Source organism: Mus caroli, chromosome 12 (genome assembly GCF_900094665.2).
Source record: "Mus caroli chromosome 12, CAROLI_EIJ_v1.1, whole genome shotgun sequence".
Classification (NCBI taxonomy): domain Eukaryota; kingdom Metazoa; phylum Chordata; class Mammalia; order Rodentia; family Muridae; genus Mus; species Mus caroli.
In genome coordinates this window covers 81771103-81790359 of record NC_034581.1, presented here as the reverse complement: position 1 = coordinate 81790359, position 19257 = coordinate 81771103, and the positions used below count along the sequence as shown (strand labels likewise).

The 19257-nt window shown below is 40.0% G+C and overlaps 1 protein-coding gene across 1 annotated transcript in view; it reads left to right on the top strand.

Moving 5' to 3' along the window:
• Window positions 1-19257, top strand: part of Sptlc2 (serine palmitoyltransferase long chain base subunit 2) — an 80332-nt gene that overhangs the window by 30240 nt on the left and 30835 nt on the right. The window contains exons 3-8 of the mRNA XM_021179358.2: window positions 28-182; window positions 2520-2668; window positions 7665-7789; window positions 11243-11336; window positions 15998-16103; window positions 16991-17210. Of these exons, the coding sequence (XP_021035017.1) occupies window positions 28-182; window positions 2520-2668; window positions 7665-7789; window positions 11243-11336; window positions 15998-16103; window positions 16991-17210 (849 nt within the window). The remainder of the gene's footprint in view (window positions 1-27; window positions 183-2519; window positions 2669-7664; window positions 7790-11242; window positions 11337-15997; window positions 16104-16990; window positions 17211-19257) is intronic.

Here is a 19257-nt window from a genome sequence, read left to right as displayed (position 1 = left end):
TATACTGTTTCACTATTTTCTTGGCAGGACTTTGTGTCCTTGTATCAGGATTTTGAAAACTTCTATACAAGGAACCTCTACATGAGAATCAGAGACAACTGGAATCGACCTATCTGTAGTGTGCCTGGAGCCAAGGTGGATATCATGGAGAGAAAATCTCATGACTATAACTGGTCATTCAAGTGAGTTGTGTTTGGAAATTATTTCTTATCAACAAAGGAATTTGTTTTGAGTATTCTCTCAAAGCAAAAACAGCAGCTGAAGATAACACTATTATTGGTTTCTGGGCAATACTATTCAATACTGTTTCTGGAATATGTTTTGGAGAGAGTGCTGGAGTTTAAAACCTTACATATGCTGGGCAAGCGCTGTACAGTGAGCTACACCTGCGAGCCCCACTGTGTTTAAAATCATTTTCTCTTTCATTTGATCCTCTTGGTTTTTTTTTTTTGAGACAGGGTTTCTCTGTATAGCCCTGGGTGTCCTGGAACTCCCTTTGTAGACCAGGCTGGCCTCGAACTCACTCACAGTCATCTGTCCGCCTCTGTCTCCCAAGTGCTGTGATTAAAAGTATGCATCACTAGGCTGGAGAGATGATTCAGTGATTAAGAGCACTGACTGCTCTTCCAGAGGTCCTGAGTTCAATTCCCAGCAACCACATGGTGGCTCACAACCATCTGTAATGGGATCTGATGCCCTCTTCTGGTGTGTCTGAAGACAGCTACAGTGTACTCATATAAATAAAATAAAAAATCTAAAATTAAAAAAAAGTGTGTACCACCATACTTGATGCTCATTTGATTTTTTTATTGGATTATAAATCCAATATCCTGGAGAACATAATTCATACTATCTTTTTTTTTGTTTTTAATTTTAGGCAGATTCTCATATCGCCTAAGCTAGCCTCAAATTTGCAATTCCCTTACCTCGTCCTCCTCAGGCATGGAATTATAGGCCTAACTGTGACCTGTTCAAAAATCTCTTGATCGTCGGGCAGTGGTGGCGCGCGCCTTTAATCCCAGCACTTTGGAGGCAGAGGCAGGCAGTTTTTGAGTTCGAGGCTAGCCTGGTCTACAGAGTGAGTTCCAGAACAGCCAGGGCTACACAGAGAAACCCTGTCTCGAAAAACCAAAAAACAAAACAAAACAAAACAAAAAATCTCTTGATCAACCAGGACAAGAAACTTCTCCCTCATACTGTTTTTGGAAAGAGAAATTCAGTGTATTTTCTGAATTGATTGTTAGATATTTTAATTAAGATAAATGACTTAGGGATAAATGGAGCTTTTTCTTTTTAAAAACTAGTACTTTTTGTAAATATGCTAGTTTTAAAATGGTTTCTATTCTTAACATTTACTATTTAGATGACATGAATATTATACAGATTTTTTTGAGAGAAAATAATGAAAACACATGATTGTTCCCAGAGACAGCTACCCTTGGTCCGTGTGCAAGTCTCCTAGTTCAAAAGCCATCACTCTGCAGAGGTGCCCATTGATTTCACTTTGTTTTTGTCGTGTTCCTTTTGTTAAAGTTGTCCCTTAGGTATTTTGTGGGAATGTGTGTGTTGTATATCCTTATACTACAGGGAGGTTTTTGATACATACATATGGGATCATATGTTATAAATTATCTTTTTTTGTTCTTTTTATTTGCTAACATACTTGTACCATCTTGCCTATGTGTGTATTTACTACGTGTTCATTATTTGTGGTGGCAAGTAGTATTCTACAGTACAGATGTGCTGTACTGTCCACAGCCATCCGCGGCACCTAAACCTTCAGCACTTATTCTCTACCTCGGCTGATGGGGAACCGTTGGTCATCTGGACCCTGCTGTCCGTGCTGACTGAGCTGCCATTATACGGAATATCAGTGCCCTCCGGGCCTGGTCAGTGGCTCTCAAAGGATCCTCATGTGTACATGCTCGCACACAGGATTGCTGGGCCCACATCTATGTATCATTCGGTTACCAAGTAGTCCCAAAGTGCCCTCCAGAAGAAAATATTGAATGATAGTTTGTACGACTGTTCTAAGACAACTTTAGCTATCACACCTTAAAATTTTTTATCACTGTCAATAAATTAATACTTGTGTTTTAAAAGTAATTTTTAGGGCTGGTGAGATGGCTCAGTGGGTAAGAGCACCCGACTGCTCTTCCAGAGGTCCAGAGTTCAAATCCCAGCAACCACATGGTGGCTCACAACCATCCGTAACGAGATCTGGCGCCCTCTTCTGGAGTGTCTGAGGACAGCTACAGTGTACTTACATATAATAAATAAATAAATCTTTTTTAAAAAAAAGTAATTTTTAGTCTTTGGCAGTTTCATACTGTGTGCACAACACACGTTGGATTTTGTTGTTTCCCCTTTCCCTTGTTACTGGTGAGGTTGAGCTGCTTTTCCACTGATGGTGTTCACTTTACTTCTGTGTATAATGCTCCCTTTTGTGTTATCAGTGTGCATCACACTTGGGTATTAGGCATGATTGTATCATTAAGTTTTATACTGTTGAAACACAGGTACACAGGGAATATAATTAAAGGTGTAATAAACATGGGTTCCTACAACTATCTTGGATTTGCGAGGAACACTGGATCATGTCAGGAAGCAGCTGCTGAAGTTCTCAAGGAGTATGGAGCAGGGGTGTGCAGCACTCGTCAGGAAATTGGTAAGTGTGAGCTCAGGAGTGAGTAATGCAGGTACAGTGTTAGTGTAATAAATACACAAACACTTGACCTTGTACTTCTGCTCAGGTCCAGCAGACACTGTCTTTATATTTTGAGATGGTTTCCAATGTGTTACATGTGCATAATGTCCATAGCAGAGTTTTGTTTCTTTGTGGGATTTAAATTGACTTTTGTAAATCTTACAAGTGCCACTTATTACATGGGTACTGTTACCTAAAAGCTAATGTGCTTTTATACTGGCAAACTAGGGCTGGTAATAATCCTTTAGATATATTTCAAGAATTAAATAGTTAAATTTGCTATTTTATATAAAGGCATTTGGAACAGACTAGATACAAATTTTTGCTACAAATCTATAAAATATGAAGGATTAACAATCTTATGTAAAGAAATACACACGCACACACACACCCCTTATTTTTTGGTAGAGAACTACTAAGTGTTGACATCGTAAGGCAGGTGGGTCTTTTTGATATTTAAGACTGAGAAAATTGAATCAACAATTCACTAGGGTAGGCAAGTCTAGGGATTGGGTTGCAAATACATTTGGGTGGTTTGGTGCAGGTTCCTGACACTGCTGCAGGCAGCGGTGAATCAATGGCTAAAGCTGTGAAGCTGCTGCCTTTTGGCTAGAGTGACAGGTGTTCTGTCACTCCTCCCAGTCTGCTTTGGGCTTCTTTATTGCTTGGTGGTCCCAGAGTATCATTGGCTTTTCCTATAGTAAGTACTGCTTTGCATTTGCACTTGTCAGAGCTAGACACTAAGGCAGCCCAGGTCAAGGCCATAGTTCCCCACCTCTCAGTAAAAAGAAAATAAAGGAATTCTGTCAAATTCCATCTGCCACAGTAACTCCCACAACATACCTTAAAGAGAAAGTAAAAAACAATTATGCACCATTTCATTTGGGCTGCTTTATTCATTCATGCGTTTCAGACTATATGTGCACACTACAGATCTTCAGAGCATCATTACTACTTTTCCTAGTTTCTTAGGAGGCTTCTGTAGTTGTTTATGCTTTGATTTTTATCCCCAGCTCTCTTTCAAGAGTGGATGTCATTGCTGTGGGCCAAGACACATAAATACTTCTTCCTTGAAAATACTCAGCTGCAAATTTCAACTAAAAGTCAATTCTCAAGAGACCTAGAATAGGTTAAGTGTATTTGGTTGGTTTCCCTTCTAAATTTTCACTGGTTCTCCACTCTGCTTCTTTTGGAAATTAAAGGGCCAGTGTGTGCTTTCTTAGCTCTGTAAGAATCTTTAGATGTCTATTTGTTTTGTCTTTTCTTCCTTCCATCCATCTTTCCTTCCTCTTCCTCCCCCACTCCCCCCCCCCTTTTTTTTGAGACAGAGTCTCACCATGTATCCCTGGCTGTCTTCGAACTCACTATGTAGATCAGGCTGGCCTCACACTTAGCGATCTGCCTGTCCCTGCCTTCCCCTTCTTAGTGCTGGTATCAAAGGTGTGCACCACCGAGTCTGGCTTGGCTCTATTCATTTTGTTTGGCATTGTTCTTAAAGTGTATGGCTACATGTAATATGGACATTTTTGATCTGGAAGCCCTCTAAGTGTTTAAGAATAGCTCAGTAAAGTAAAAAGTGGGCTGGTCTTTTGCAGTGATCTAGAGCATACCTTGTAATGATATCGGGTAGGTTTTGTTTCTTGGATTCCATGCCAGTATAGTGCAGGAGGAGCCTCAGTTGGGTCTTTACCCATCTTAAATGGGTGTCCCAGGCAAGCTCAAGAGAAGGAGCTTTGAGAGATGTGTTGTTTGTTTTTGTTTTTCTGGTTTTTTGTTTTTTTACTGTAGTCGTCTGGGTACTCTTCGCTCTTTCTCTGGTGTGACACCGTCCTGTCTCCCCCCTTTAGTTTGAAATACTTGTTTTCAGGGCTGCTTTGCAGTTACGTTCTGGTATTTCTTTATTTGGGGAGTGTGGAAGGAGTCCCTTCACACTTGTCCAATTTGTATTCTTCACTCCCTGTATCTTCCTTTCAATAACAAATTCCCTTATTGGTAGAGCTCATGTCTTCTTGGGTCTGATTGAAATTTGATATCCGAAACTGTCTTATCTAATCTCTTACTTGACTAAGTCTGGTACTGCCACATTGGAGCCTGAAGAATTAGATTCTTGCTTCCTTGTCTGGGACCAGTGGCTGCTCAGGTGCCTAGGTTTTCTGTGACATTCCTTCTCTCCCGTCTTCTAACCAAAAAGATATTGTTTAGCAACCTCTGGTGGGGATGGGTAATGCATAAACATGCTTAATAATCCCCAAAGTACCACAGGCATCTGAAGAAAGACGCGCTTGCTGATGTGGTCCAGCCGTGTCGTTCCTCTTCCTATGGTTGTGAAGTCTGCTGTTGGTTTTCTGGACAGTTGTTTGTTTTTCATATTCTTCAAAGCTTTAAAAAATGGTTTTTGTTTTTGTTTGTTTGTTTTTCGAGACAGGCTTTCTCTGTGTAGCCCTGGCTGTCCTAGAACTCACTCTGTAGACCAGACTCTGTCTGCCTCTGCCTCCCAAGTGCTGGGATTAAAGGCGGGCACCACCACTGCCAGGCTTTTAAAAATCTTAAATGATATTTTTAGTTAACATGCAAAATAAATAGGTTTCCTTCTTACATGTTCATATTTGTTCCTTCTTCTACTTTCCTTGTCTTCCCTCACCTCCTTCCATCCCCTTCTCCCCAGTAGCCCCCATTGTACTTTCATATGATAAAGTTCATATAAATTAAGATCTGCATATGAGAAAAACATTTGTTCCCCCCCCCTTTTTTTAAAGATTCATTTATTTATTTAATGTGAGTACACTGCAGCTGTCTTCAGACACACCAGAAGAGGGCATCATATCTCATTACACTCCAGCCCGTTTCCCCTTTTAAAAAAGCTTTTTCTTTTTGTTTTTTTGAGATCTTTTTTCTTTTGAGTGTATCAGATTCCAGTTATCCCTTGTTATGGCTGTCTCTTCTTCACAGACATTGATCTCTTCATGATCTCCTCTGGAACATTTTCTCAGCTCTTGCTTTTTAAAACATGTACAAACTCTTGGTATCTCTCTTCTAATTGTCTTCCTTTTCCCTCCTTTCCATTTGTTACATTTGAGATATTGAGTGTGCAGACCTGTCACACACACTTCAGTATATGAAGCCCAGGAGTTCAACATAATGTTCTTTTACTTGTGGAGGTGAGAGGAGGAGAAATTACTTGATTGTTGTAAGGTTTAGAAAGGATGTTGTGTTGCTTTGTTTCTCCTCTTAAAAGTGCTATTAAGATATAATTTATATGATATAATTTGCTCATTTAAACTGGGCAGTGGTGGCACATGCCTTTAATCCCAGAATAATTTCATTCCTTCTGATAGAGCTGCCTGGCCCACCACTAGCAGTCACTGGTAACTATTGATGTACTGTATTTATTTGCCTCTTTTGGATATTTCATATACACGGAATCATGTAACTTTGTGACCTTTCATCGCATCTTTCTAGCTTTCACTTTGTGTCTTTTCACAAGATCATGTATAGCATGCATTAGTGCTTCATAGACTGCATCTGCATGCCATTCTACTTTGTGACCAAGTAACAGCACATTGTGTATATATACCACATTGTGTTTATCCATTTATCTATGATGGACACCTGGTTTATTTCTCCTTTTTTGGCTACAAGAACACATTTTAAAATAACATTTTAATATGTCTCTTGGGTATGTACTTCGGTGTGATTTTGCTAGATCACAAGGTAATTCTATAGTAGCTTTTCAAGCTGCTTCCTAGAGCAGCTACACCCCTGTATAGTCCCATTAGCAGGAAGAGTTAGTGGGTGTTTGGGGAGTGGGAGTGTAGGAGGTAAGGGTTGAGGCATGCTTAGGCAGTTTTGCAGCTATATAGCCCATGCTAACCTGAGCTAGTGATCCTCTGCCAGTGCTGGGGTTACAGATGTGTTCTGCCATGCCTGGCCTTGTGTGTTTTATGTATCATGTCTGTAGCCAACCCTTAACCCTTGCCTGCCTTGATTGCTGCTGCCTCTCACTTTAAGCCTATCTAGAGTTCATGCACTGAGTGTAAGTCTTTCTTATCAAGTCATCATCTACTTGGTAAGGACATAGATTTAGCCTTTTGTCTCTCAAACCTCCCAACTCTGTTGGCTTCCTAGGCTATCCTAACAACAAATGAGAAATGGGAAGTTGTGGAGGATAGAAACATGAGGTCAAGGTGTCGGCAGGGCTGTGGGTACACTGACAGCTCCAGGTGCTTGCTGGCATCCTCAGTGTTCCCTCACCTGTGCTCCCATGGCTGTCTCTCTGTGTGTCAGACACTGTCATCATCTGTGCCTGCTCTATGTATGTCTCTTTCTGTATCAATGGTGTTATTAGCCCAATCTCATTGACCTTATTTTATTGATTATTTTTATAAGGATGTTCCAAAGCGGCTATGTTCGTTTTGTTTTGGGGCTGGAATCCCTACCTGGGCATTACACATGTGGGCATCTATTCTACCACAGAGCTACTCCTTGCCCTATCAGAATATCTCTTTAATGGAACTCAGTTTACCTTTTGATATTACCCATGTGTATAAATATTTCTGTTTTCCACTAATTGTATTAAGGATTACAAGTATCTATAGATGGAATTTTAGTTCTTGTTCTTCTAGTGTTTTGGTGTGTGTGTGTGTGTGTATCTGTGTGTGTGTGTGTGTGTGTGTGTGTGTGTGTGTGTGTATTTAAAGGTATACACCACCATACCTGGACTGAAAGTATTTTTGTTGCGTTTGTGTGGGTGTGTGTGCTTGGATGCATGTGTGTGGTGTGAGTCAGAGGACAACCCTTAGGAGTTGGTTCTCCATCTACCATGTTGGTTCCAGGGATTGGCAGCAAGTGCCTTTTACCCACTCATCTATCTTGCTAACCTTATTTTCTCTTAATAAGGCAATAATTCTAAAATGAAGTCTTTATAATACTGATTTTATTACTTGACTTCTTCATTCAGGAAACCTGGACAAGCATGAAGAACTAGAGAAATTGGTAGCAAGGTTCTTAGGTGTGGAAGCTGCTATGACCTATGGCATGGGATTTGCAACAAATTCAATGAACATTCCTGCTCTTGTTGGCAAAGTAAGTCAGCATCATTTGTGGCAGTTCTCTTATAAATATATTCTTCTGTTTTGATAAATATTCGCAATTAGCAGCTAATATTAAGCTAGACTATAGTTTAATCCTACAAGCCTGATATCAGTTGGAGCTTTCCTCCTAGGACCCATGGTCCTTCCCTCTTCCTGTACAAATTTGAAGGAATTCTGATGAAAATAAACCCAAATGACTCAAAAGTATGAAAGAAAAGTTTAATCATTCAGAAAGGTAATCATTTTACCTATGTAGAAAAATACGTGCCAGGCGGGGGTGGCCACGCCTTCAATCTCAGCACTCGGGAAGCAGAGGCAGGCGGATTTCTGAGTTTGATGCCAGCCTGGTCTACAGAGTGAGTTCCAGGACAGCCAGGGCTACACAGAGAAACCCTGTCTCGAAAAAACCAAAACCAAACCAACCAAACAAAAAACAGAAACATATGAAAGTGCCTTTACCTTGATTTAGGTAAATTATATCTAAACATAACTCATCTTTGTATGTGACTATATCTATCTCTGAATATTCGTCCTGTAATAGAACTTGTGAGAGTTAAAGTCAGGAGCGATAAAATGCATTGTCAGTGTAGCTGCTTAGCACTGTCAGCTTGAAAAGAACCCTTGAGGTGGTCTTCTCTTCTCTTCTCTTCTCTTCTCTTCTCTTCTCTTCTCTTCTCTTTTTATCTTAGCATTTATGTTTAGAAATGGTACCTCGACAAAAGTAGTGGATTACCTCAGGCTTGAGTTTTGCTTGTCCATTGATTATATGCTCAAACTTATGACTTCGAACATGTCACATAATTTTTCTTGTCCTCATAGTTTCCTTTTAGTGGATTAGTATAATTCTAATGAAGCTATAACTGTATGGTTCTTGTAAGGAACCAATGAGGCAGGCAGTAAACAAATAGCAGTGCAAGAGAATTAAACCCAAGTGCATTGATATCACAGAGATGCAGCTGCTTTCTTTGTACATTGAAGCAGAAGGCAGACCTCAGATAAGGAAAAAGTAGCAAGGTTCATATGAAATGAACCTATTTGAAGTGTAAACATGTGCGCATTAAAAGTAAAAAGATGAAGATAGCACACTGGCATACACCTACCATCCCTGCCACCCAGAAAGCTGAAGCAAGAGGACGACGTCTCACTTAGGGATTTGAGATTAACACAGAGCTGGGGAACAGGGGCTGTGTCAGAAATAGATGAAGAAGGTCTGGCGATGCAGCTCTGCAACGCCTGCAACCCTGTGGTGCAGTGCATGCTTAGTGTGTGCATGGCCCTGGGTTTGATCTCTAGCATTGAAAGAGAAAAAATATGAAAAAGATATAGCATGTGAACTAATGAAGAAATAGAAGTTACTATATGGATGATATAAACTGATTTCAGACTAAGGAATATTGTGAAGATGAGGAATGGTAACATTAATTTGGTGATTTACAGAAGAGAGATCTTTCTTCTCCTGGTATTTTAAATTTAGACTTACAGAAGGGCTAGAAAGATGGCTTAGTGGCTTCCTGGGGTCCTGAGTTCAATTTCCAGCACCCACATGGTGGCTCACAACCATCTGTAATGGAACCTGATGTCCTCTTCTGGCATGCAGGTGTTTATACAGATAGAGCACTCATATACATAAAATAAATCTAAAAAGAAAGATTTAGACTTCACAGAAGATTTCTGGAGCGTGCAGAGTCCCTGCATGGCCTTTACTCAGCTTTGCTCTGTGATAGCATCTTTCTTACCACTGAAGCATTTCCCAAAGCTCAGAGGTTAACAGTACACTGACAAATGCAAAGCGTATTTCATGTCTACTGTTAATGCTTTTACTCTCTGGCCCTGGTTTCAGTTGAGGCACCACACTGTGGCATTCAGTTGTTGTAGTTTCCAGTCTTCTCCAGTGCGTACTTTCTGGCTTCCTCGTTGGGACAGTGTTCTCTGGCTCCTTATTTGTAGGCTGTCTCAGCATGAGTGGACACAATTGTTGGCATGGCTTATGCAGAAGGACACCACAGAAGTGACATCTGCCCCAGTGTGTTGTATAAGATGCACAAAGTGCATATATTACTAATAATGTAGATAAACCCTGGTCACATGGCTAGGATGTTAGGCAAGGTTTTCTACTGTAACTTATTACTATTCCCTTTTGTAATTAACAGTTAAAGTTGCAGAGAAATTGCAACATTATGTAAAGAGGTTTTTTTTTAATTAAACTTTCATACACTGATTTTATTGTGAATATGCACAGTTGATTGCTTTGGTGTTCTTGATTTTTTTCCTCATTGCTTCTATATTTATTCATTGGAGTTTTGTGGAAGACTTGTTTCTTCTCCATTTATAGCAGTATGGACCCACAGATTTTTCATTATTTATATAATAATAATCCAACAATAGTATCTCCTTTAAAAATTTTTATTTATAAGGCTGGAGAGATGGCTCAGTGGTTAAGAGCACTGACTGCTCTTCCAGAGCCCAACCACAGATGGCTCACAGCCATCTGTAATGGGATCTGGTGCCCTCTTCTGCTGTGTCCGAAGAGAGCAGCAATGTGCTCACATGCATGTATACATAAATAAATCTTTGCCAAAAAATTACTTGCTTATTTATTTAGAGCTAGGGTTTCTTGGTAGCTCTTGGCTGGCTGGAACTCTTTTTGAACACCAGGCTGGCCTTGGACTCAGAGATCTGTCTGTCCCTGCCTCACAAGAGCTTGGATTAAAGGCGGGTGCCATCACACAGGGCTATGAGTACCTTTTTTGTTGCTTAAGTTTTTATTTTGGCCATTGGAATATTGTAAGATGATTTTCATATGGAAATTTACTTATTCATTCAATTATTCGTTTATGGTGGTGTCATGGATACAACCAGGGCCTTGTACATGCTAGGCAAATGCTCTCTACCTTTATACCTTCAGCCCCTATTGAGGCCATTTTGAAAGACAAAAACCTGTTTTTGTATTTTGTTTTGTTTTGTTTTATTTTGTTTAATTAGGTTGGAGGGTCCCATGAGAAATGGAAGAGTAAGAAGCTGGGAAGAAATAAACCACCAAAAGTATCAGGCCTTGCGCTCTTTTTAATTCTGTGTTAAATTATGTTCAGGGATTAAAGAGGCTAAACCAGAGTCTGCACAATATGTGATTTGGAGTTTATAAATGGTTTGTTTCCTGAACTCTAGAGATCTAACAGTGAAGGGAAAAGCACCATTTCTACAGCTGCCCTTTCTCAAAAATTGATACATCAAAATTCTCTCTAAGCAAAGATACTAGAACCTTTTATAGTCTGGCACATTTTAGCTGTAAGTGAGAACCTGTTGCTATATATCTGGACAATTAAGTTGGCCGGGTGAAGAAACTGTCATATGTAGGCTAGGGTTCTGCATCTGTTTCTAAAGCATCCTTAAAAACAGTCATCACTACTTTATTAGCAGCTCACCTGCCTGTGCTTGTGGTTTGCAGGGTTGCCTGATTCTGAGTGATGAGCTGAACCATGCGTCACTGGTTCTAGGAGCCAGACTGTCAGGAGCAACCATTCGAATCTTCAAACACAACAGTGAGTTAGTCTAAGGCTTTGCCCTTGGTTTTAATGTTTGATATTGTTTGGACAGTGTTAGTGATTACGTAAGTTACAGTAATAATTGAAAGTACAATGCAGCTGAAGTAAAAGATTTTAAATGTTCTGGTCCAATATTTTTTTCTTCTTTTAGAAAAGATGTTTTCTTTAATGAAATAAAAGCAAAATAGAAAGAAAAATGGGGCTGGAGAGATAGTTCAGTGGTTAAGAGCACTGACTGCTCTTCCAGAGAAACCAGGTTCAAATTCAGCACCCACGTGGCAGCTCACTACTGTTTTTAACTCCAAGATGTGACACCCTCACACAGATATACATGCATGCAAAACACCAATGCACATAAAATTAAAAACAAATAATATTTTTAAAAAGCAAAATATGGTAGCACATACTTATAATTCTAGTATTTGGGAGGTTGAAGGTGGAGGATTTTTATGAGATCAGCCTGAGCATGTGCATATGTACCTGTGTATCTGTCTATCTATCTATGAATGAATAGAATATATGGAGGGGGATTCCTTTTTACAATTCATACTGCCTTCCTTGATTTGACTTTTAAGTTTTCCATCTTATGTCCTTGTTTACAACTCTCTCTCCAAACACAATTACTAAATGCCATCTTATATGTATGTGCCTATAATATGTCTTGTCGTAACACTAGGAGGAGTGAATAAGATCAGTGAAGAGATTTTGATAGTTAAACAAATAAATAAATAAATAAAATACAGTAGTGGGACCAACAAGATACCTCAGCAGGTAAAAAGCTTGCTACACAAACTGGATGGCATGAGTTCGATCCCTAGAACCGATGTAAGAGAACTGACAACATAAAGTTGTCTTCTGCCCTACACCCCTGCTACAACACCCTGTTAAGTTTGGTGCTGTAAAGAGAGCTCAGTGGTTAAAGAGTGTGTACAACTTTTGAAGAGGATCTGTGTTTGGTTCCCAGCTCCCACTTATGGCCTCTGACAACTCCGTGCGATTCCAGATCGAGGGGATCTGACACCCTCTTCTGGCTCCTACAGATACTTACACTCATATGCAGACACACACACACAAGTAAAAATAAATCTTAAAATTTTTAAAAATGTTACATGTTTGGGGAGATGACTCATTCTGAAAGGTATCTGCCACACAAATGTAAAAACCTGAAGTCAGATCCCCAACACTTATATAAAGAGATGGGCGTGGCAATCTCAGCATCCAGAGACAGATAGGAAGATCCTTGGGGCTAGCCAATCTAGGTAAATTGGTGAGCCAGAAATTCAGGAGAGACCATAACTAAAAAAATATGGTGGAATAATATGATTTGAATATGCCTGGCCCAGAGAGTGGCACTATGTGGCCTTGTTGGAGGAAGTGTGTCACTGTGGGCATGGGCTTTAAGACCCTCATCCTAGCTGCCTGGAAGTGTGTCTCCTCCTGTCTGCCTTTGGAACAAGATATAGAACTCTTAGGTCTTCCTGGATGATGCCATGGTCCCTCCTTGATGATAATGGACTGAACCTCTGAACCTGTAAGCCAGCCCCAGTTAAATGTTGTCCTTCTAAGAGTTGCCTTGGTCATGATGTCTGTTCACAGCAGTGAAACCCTAAGACAAATATGATTGAGAAAGACACATGACACCAACCCCTGGCCTCTACAAATGCACACGTATGGATGTGTACCTGCATGTGTGTATATATACATAAGCATATATACATATGCCACTCACATACATACATAGACTTGCATAAGAAAAATAGAACAGACAAATGTTGAGGTACAGTAATGTACAGAGAAGGTAGGAGGACAGAGGCTGGTGTCTTCAAGCTAAAACTTGTTCCCTAAGTGAAAATATCTTCTTGCACTGTTACAATAGTTTATTAATTATAAAACACACAGAGGGAGAAAGATCATCGAGCTGTATGTTTAATATCTTCTCTTACTAAGATATGTGTAAGTAGATGAAATTGTAGAATAATACATACCAAAATGTTAGGTCTGTCCCTCTGGAGAGAAAGACTGAATGGCGATAACTTTGATGTTTGTTTTATCTTCTGTAAAATGTTCTACAGTGAGCCTGAGACTGTTCTGTTGTTTGTGATTGAGGTCTTTTTCATTGTTGTTGTGAAACTTTTTAGCCATACATACTGTGATCCTCTTGTTCATACCTGTAATTCTTTCTCCTCCTTTATTTAATGTGTTATGTCCACATATGCCATAACTCTTCAGCTCCTTTGTTTGGGCCTTAAATCCTTTCTGAACTTGTTTACTAGAAAGAGCACCACAAGCCTGGCAGTGGTGGCACACGCCTTTAATCCCAGCACTCGGGAGGCAGAGGCAGGCAGATTTATGAGTTCGGGACCAGCCTCGTCTATAGAGTGAGTTCCAGGACAGCCAAGGCTACACAGAGAAATCCTGTCTCGAAAAACCAGAAGGGAAAAAAAAAAAAAGGAAGAAAGAAAGAACACCACACTCACATGTTTGCACAATCTGTAGAGCAGCCCCAAAGTGCCCAGTGAAAAAGGGTATATTATGTTTTTAGTACCTTTCTAAATTGCATCATACATGACATTGACTGCTTATACTCACTGGTCAGCATGGCCTATTATGTATCATTTTCTGAATCTAATAAAGACACAATGTTTTGGGTTTTTCTTTGCATAGAGCAGCTCTTGTATTTGTAGCTATTTCTTTAAGCTGGTATTTTCAAGCTGATGTCTTTTTATTGATTTTAGGAACTTTTTGTATTGTCTATTTCACTATTTTTATTTAAATGTCTTGCTATTTTGACTTATCAAAATGTCTGACTTTTAGATTGTATTTAATGGTTTCTTTTTTTTTTTTTTTGTTTTTTTTGGTTTTTTTTGGTTTTTCAAGACAGGGTTTCTCTGTGTAGTCCTGGCTGTCCTGGAACTCACTNTGTAGACCAGGCTGGCCTCGAACTCAGAAATCCGCCTGCCTCTGCCTCCCAAGTGCTGGGATTAAAGGCGTGCGCCACCACGCCCGGCTAATGGTTTCTTTATTAAAGAAGGGGCCAGTTCTCTCACATTTTCCTTTGGGAGTTTGTGGCATATTTAAACTTAATTTACATGGAATTTATGGGGTATATGATAAAAGGAAGATATAAATTATTTTCCTAAGTAGGTAATCTTCCCAAGCGTTCTTGCTATAGATGGCTCCCTTTGCTAAAGCTTATAGGCTTTGTCATTCTTGCTGCTTGCTTGATTTTTGAAATGGGACCTCATTATGTAGCCCTGGCTAGCCTGGAACTTACCTTATAGCCTAGGCTGTCTCTGAATTCACAGTGGTTCTTCTGTTTCAGCCTTGTGTGGGTTAAGATTGTAGCCGTACACAGCCAGCTTCAGCTTTCTTTTTCCTTTTGTCTAAATGTTGAATCACTGTTTACTTCCCATACATGAACATAGAGAGAAACAGTAGGGAGCACAGATTTGCTTGTCTCCTGCTCTCCACACTGATCAGAGGCTCTGGCTCAGGCAGGTTACTGCTGTGGTGAGTGCTCTTGCCAGGCTGATTGCGGCCCTGCAAATACTTAGGGGTATAGTACAGTTGTGACCTTTAGTTCACCCTGTTGTGTGTTTTTATTACATTCTCCTTTCTTATCAAAATCTGATGAGAAAAAGGACAAAGTTTGGCAGTTTTGACCCCCCCTTCAGTGATAAGCAGTAAAGAACACAGAATCAAAGCTGTAGTGTGGTGTCTCCCACTAGCGTGACCTGTACCTCAGACATAGGACTGCTTAGATTTTAGGGAGAATTTTTTTTAAATGTCATTCAGAATAAATATTTTAAGTATAAAGTCTATAGGATGGGAACAGTGGAGTTCAAAGCATTTAAGAGGAAAAGTTAGGTCCTTATTAATGATAGCACCAACCGTGCTGTCTTTCAACAGTGCAGCTGATGGAGGACATATGGAACAAGCTCAGCTGATTGCTGGGCTGCCCTAAGCTTAGACTTATGCATGTTCCACACTAGTGTATTTTTAACCATCCAAAGAGAAAGCTGTTTAATTAGCAACTATTGAATACATCCTGGGTAAAAGGAAATAGGTCATGCACTTGGAGAGTGTTTTCCCTGCATGTACGTGCTTGGTGCTCAGTTCACAGAGGTCAGATCTCTTAGATATTTGTGAATCCCTGTGTGTGTGGTGGAAATCAGACCTTAGTCCTCAGCAAGAACAACCAATGCTCTAACACTCCTAGCAATCTCTGCAAGTCCATGAATATTTGGTTTTTAAGAGGCACATGTATTTGGGGTGATATACTCACTCTTGATGGTCTTTATACAGTTAGCTCTGGATGAGCCTCTTCATTTCTGGATGAACCTTGGGTTAGAGATGCAGTTTGATTTTTAAAATGAAGAAAAGCTAGTTCAAAGGCAGAGAGTATGACATAAAACAATGGTCATTTTCTATCTAAGCAACTAAAACAATCATTTAATCTCATTGATGACTTTGAATACTTGTCACATTTAGATGTCATCTACCGTAGCAATAATTTATTTATCTTTTCTGCTCAGCTCTAATTATGTTAATACCCTCAACTGTCTGAAACATTTCTGAATAAGAAATGTATATTCACATTTTTCTAATACTGTTAGGAAAAAGATACTTTGAGACTGAATTCTTTCTTTGTGCCATAGATATGCAAAGCTTAGAGAAGCTTTTAAAAGATGCCATTGTTTATGGTCAGCCTCGGACAAGAAGACCCTGGAAGAAAATCTTAATCCTTGTGGAAGGCATATATAGGTAATCTTGCTCTACTGCTCTTAACCATAGCGTAGGCCTGCAAAGTCAGTAAGCCTTCAGCTGATGGGCTGGCTCGACTAACCCCTTCTGGAGACTAAGGAGACTCCGGCCACGACTTGTCATAAGTACCTGGAGACAGAGGATGCTCTGAGAAGGAAGGACTTTATGTGAGGTTATTTTTCTACTGCTTATGAAAACCTTGCACAGTGGTTGTACTCTTGTCTAGCATATATAAAGTCCTGGATTCAATCTCCAGTCTCACACAAAACAAACTAACAACAAAATAAAGTTAGTTATGTTTTGCTTTTATTTTTTGAGATGTGGTCTCATGTACCCCACACTTACCTTGCTCCCCTGATTCTACCTCTGCCTCTTGGGTGCTAGGATTTACAGGCATCAGTCCAGGCTGAATTTTAATTTTCAGATGTTTTTCTTTTGTTAATTTGGACAGTGTGCCTTAGTTAGATTTCTACTGCTGTGAAAAAGACCATGACTAAAAGCAACCTAGAGCTACAACCCATTGAAGGGAGCCCTGGGCAGGAACTCAAGGCATTCATAATGAGCATAGAGTCTAATGTTTCTTATAAGTGCAAGCTTTAAGAAGACTCGTGGGCAGGGGATGTGGGTAGGTGTAGAGTGCTTTCCTGGCATATTCAAGGCCCCCAGCTTTAATCCCTAACCTCACAAAACAATCTGCCATAACTTTAATTTTTTCTGTTGTAAACTGCATAACTTAGTTTAAAATCAGAAGTGGAGTTTTCAGGTTTATTTTAAAAAGCAATAATCTCAAAACATTAACAATTAAGTAAACAGTTGCTAATTTTAAGAGTTAAAAGGTCTCTGTTTTGTTTTATTTTGTTTTGTTTGTTTTAACTCTGTTTTGCCAGCATGGAGGGGTCTATTGTTCGCCTTCCTGAGGTGATTGCTCTCAAGAAGAAATACAAGGCATACTTGTATCTGGATGAAGCTCACAGCATTGGGGCTCTTGGCCCTTCAGGGCGAGGCGTGGTAGATTACTTTGGCCTGGATCCTGAGGATGTAGATGTTATGATGGGAACATTCACAAAGAGCTTCGGTGCTTCAGGAGGATACATCGGAGGCAAGAAGGTAAAATAGGCCTTTAGACTTGCTCGCCAGTCAGAGATCAAAAGGCTGTTGGGTTGGGAACTGTCTTGGAGCTGGGGTCCTGACCCTGGGATATGTAGATCCTGGGTGTGCCTTAGGACTGTGTTCCAGTGCTGGTGGACACCCTACCTCAGAAGCCTGGACAGTGACTCATGTCTCTCGCTGAGCTAAAGGCTGGTTCTGTTCATTGTTTGTTGTTTGCTCATTTGAGCTTCTTTCTAAACTACATTCTGGCCTGAGATATAGAATACTCTTTTGTAAACGAGCACACAGAGGTGCTTCTTGTTTGCTATAGTCTTCTGTTGGGTTTGAGTTATGCTCACACTTTGAAAGGGTTGTCACAGGAACCAGTGGGAATGGAAGATAGGGATGCACAAACAAGAAGAGAGGTTTTATTAGCTATAAGATTCCGCAAAGCATCTATTTTTCAACATTATATTTGACCTCTAAGGCAGTTAAGAATCCATGCAAAATCATGTATAGTCTGCATTTGAATGTGCCTTTGCTTTGTAAGGCCTTGGGGAAAGCATTTTTAACTTTTTAGTTTCCTTATTAGTAAAGTAAATATAGCTTGTTTGTAATGTGGTAATGATTTAAAATTATGTGTGCCTATGCTAAAACACAGATGCATTTTGCACATACGTTAACACAAAAAGTCTTGTCATATGATAGATTTCTTTTTCATATGTTTTATCTAAAATAGGCCTGGAAATAGAATGTATATTTAGTAGTTCCCAGATGTTAAGGAAATGGGGAAATGGAAAGTAACAGCTAGTGGGTACAGTGTTTCTTTGTAGGGTGAAGAAATGTTGTGTGCCACCGCCCCCCCCCCCACCCCCACCCAGACAGGGTTTCTCTGTGTAGCCCTGGCTGTCTGGAACTCACTCTGTAGACCAGGCTGGCCTCAAACTCAGAAATCTGCCTCCCAAGTACTGGGATTAAAGGCGTGCGCCAACATTGCCCAGCAAGAAACATTCTAAGATTAGGTAGTGGTAAGAGGTCGCACAGCCCTGACTATGCCAAAAAAAAAGACTTGAGCCAGGCCTATAGCCCAGTAGTAAAGAACTGGCCCAGCATTAACTCTCAGGACCACAGAAAAGAAAAGAAGAAAAACTTGCTATAACATCATTAAGACATGTAGAGCAAGCACCACACACAGTGGTACTCAGAAATGCTCTGAATTTCCTCTTAAAAACTAAATAATTGGAGCCTTAAAGAATAATCTTTCTCAGTGTGTACAGTGCGATGGCAGCCCATGCCTGGAAGAGACAGTGCTGTATTTGCCTTTACTATCAGCAGATACATGTGCAGTATTAACTTACAGCAGTGACAAAGGCTACAATGTTTTTTTAAGTTAACATAAGATTATAGTTAAAGAACCTAAAATTTTGTAACATAACTAGAATAACCCATAGAAATACCAGTAGGGAAAGAGATTTAGTATAATTGATTTTTCTGTAGTTGTTGGTTCTTCATTCATTCATGCTAAGAAACGCTCAACATTTTTCACCCCAGGGAGATCAAAAAGCTGCTAAAGGTCTGGTTCTCTGACAGCAATACAGCACAGAAAAAGGATCTAAAGATCTTTATACGACTGCCTCTGCTTCCCAAGTTCTGGGACTAAAGGCATGCGCCACCACTGTAGTGCTAATAATGACAAAAACCAACAAGCAGGAAGCAAGAAGACTGTGTACTCATTGAAAATAGCATGTTTATCTGCAAGAGATGCTTTGTTTTGAAGACATGTAGTCTCTTGAAGCTCACTGATTACAGTGGGTCTCATTCAATTCAGACTTCCTTTTAGTATTAAAAGAATTTCATGAAGCCCTCCTTGTCTGTTGCGGCCTGCCTGCAGTCCACAACACGAACGGTTCAACTGAGAATGGCAGTTCAGGCTGAAAAGAGAGGAATCTAGACGGGGCGGAAGAAACAATGGAGCCAAGACAACAAGTTCTGATCAAGGCTCAATTTTACTAATTCCAGACACTCAGTTATAAAGGAAGGGGGAGGGAACCCAATATCCCGCCAA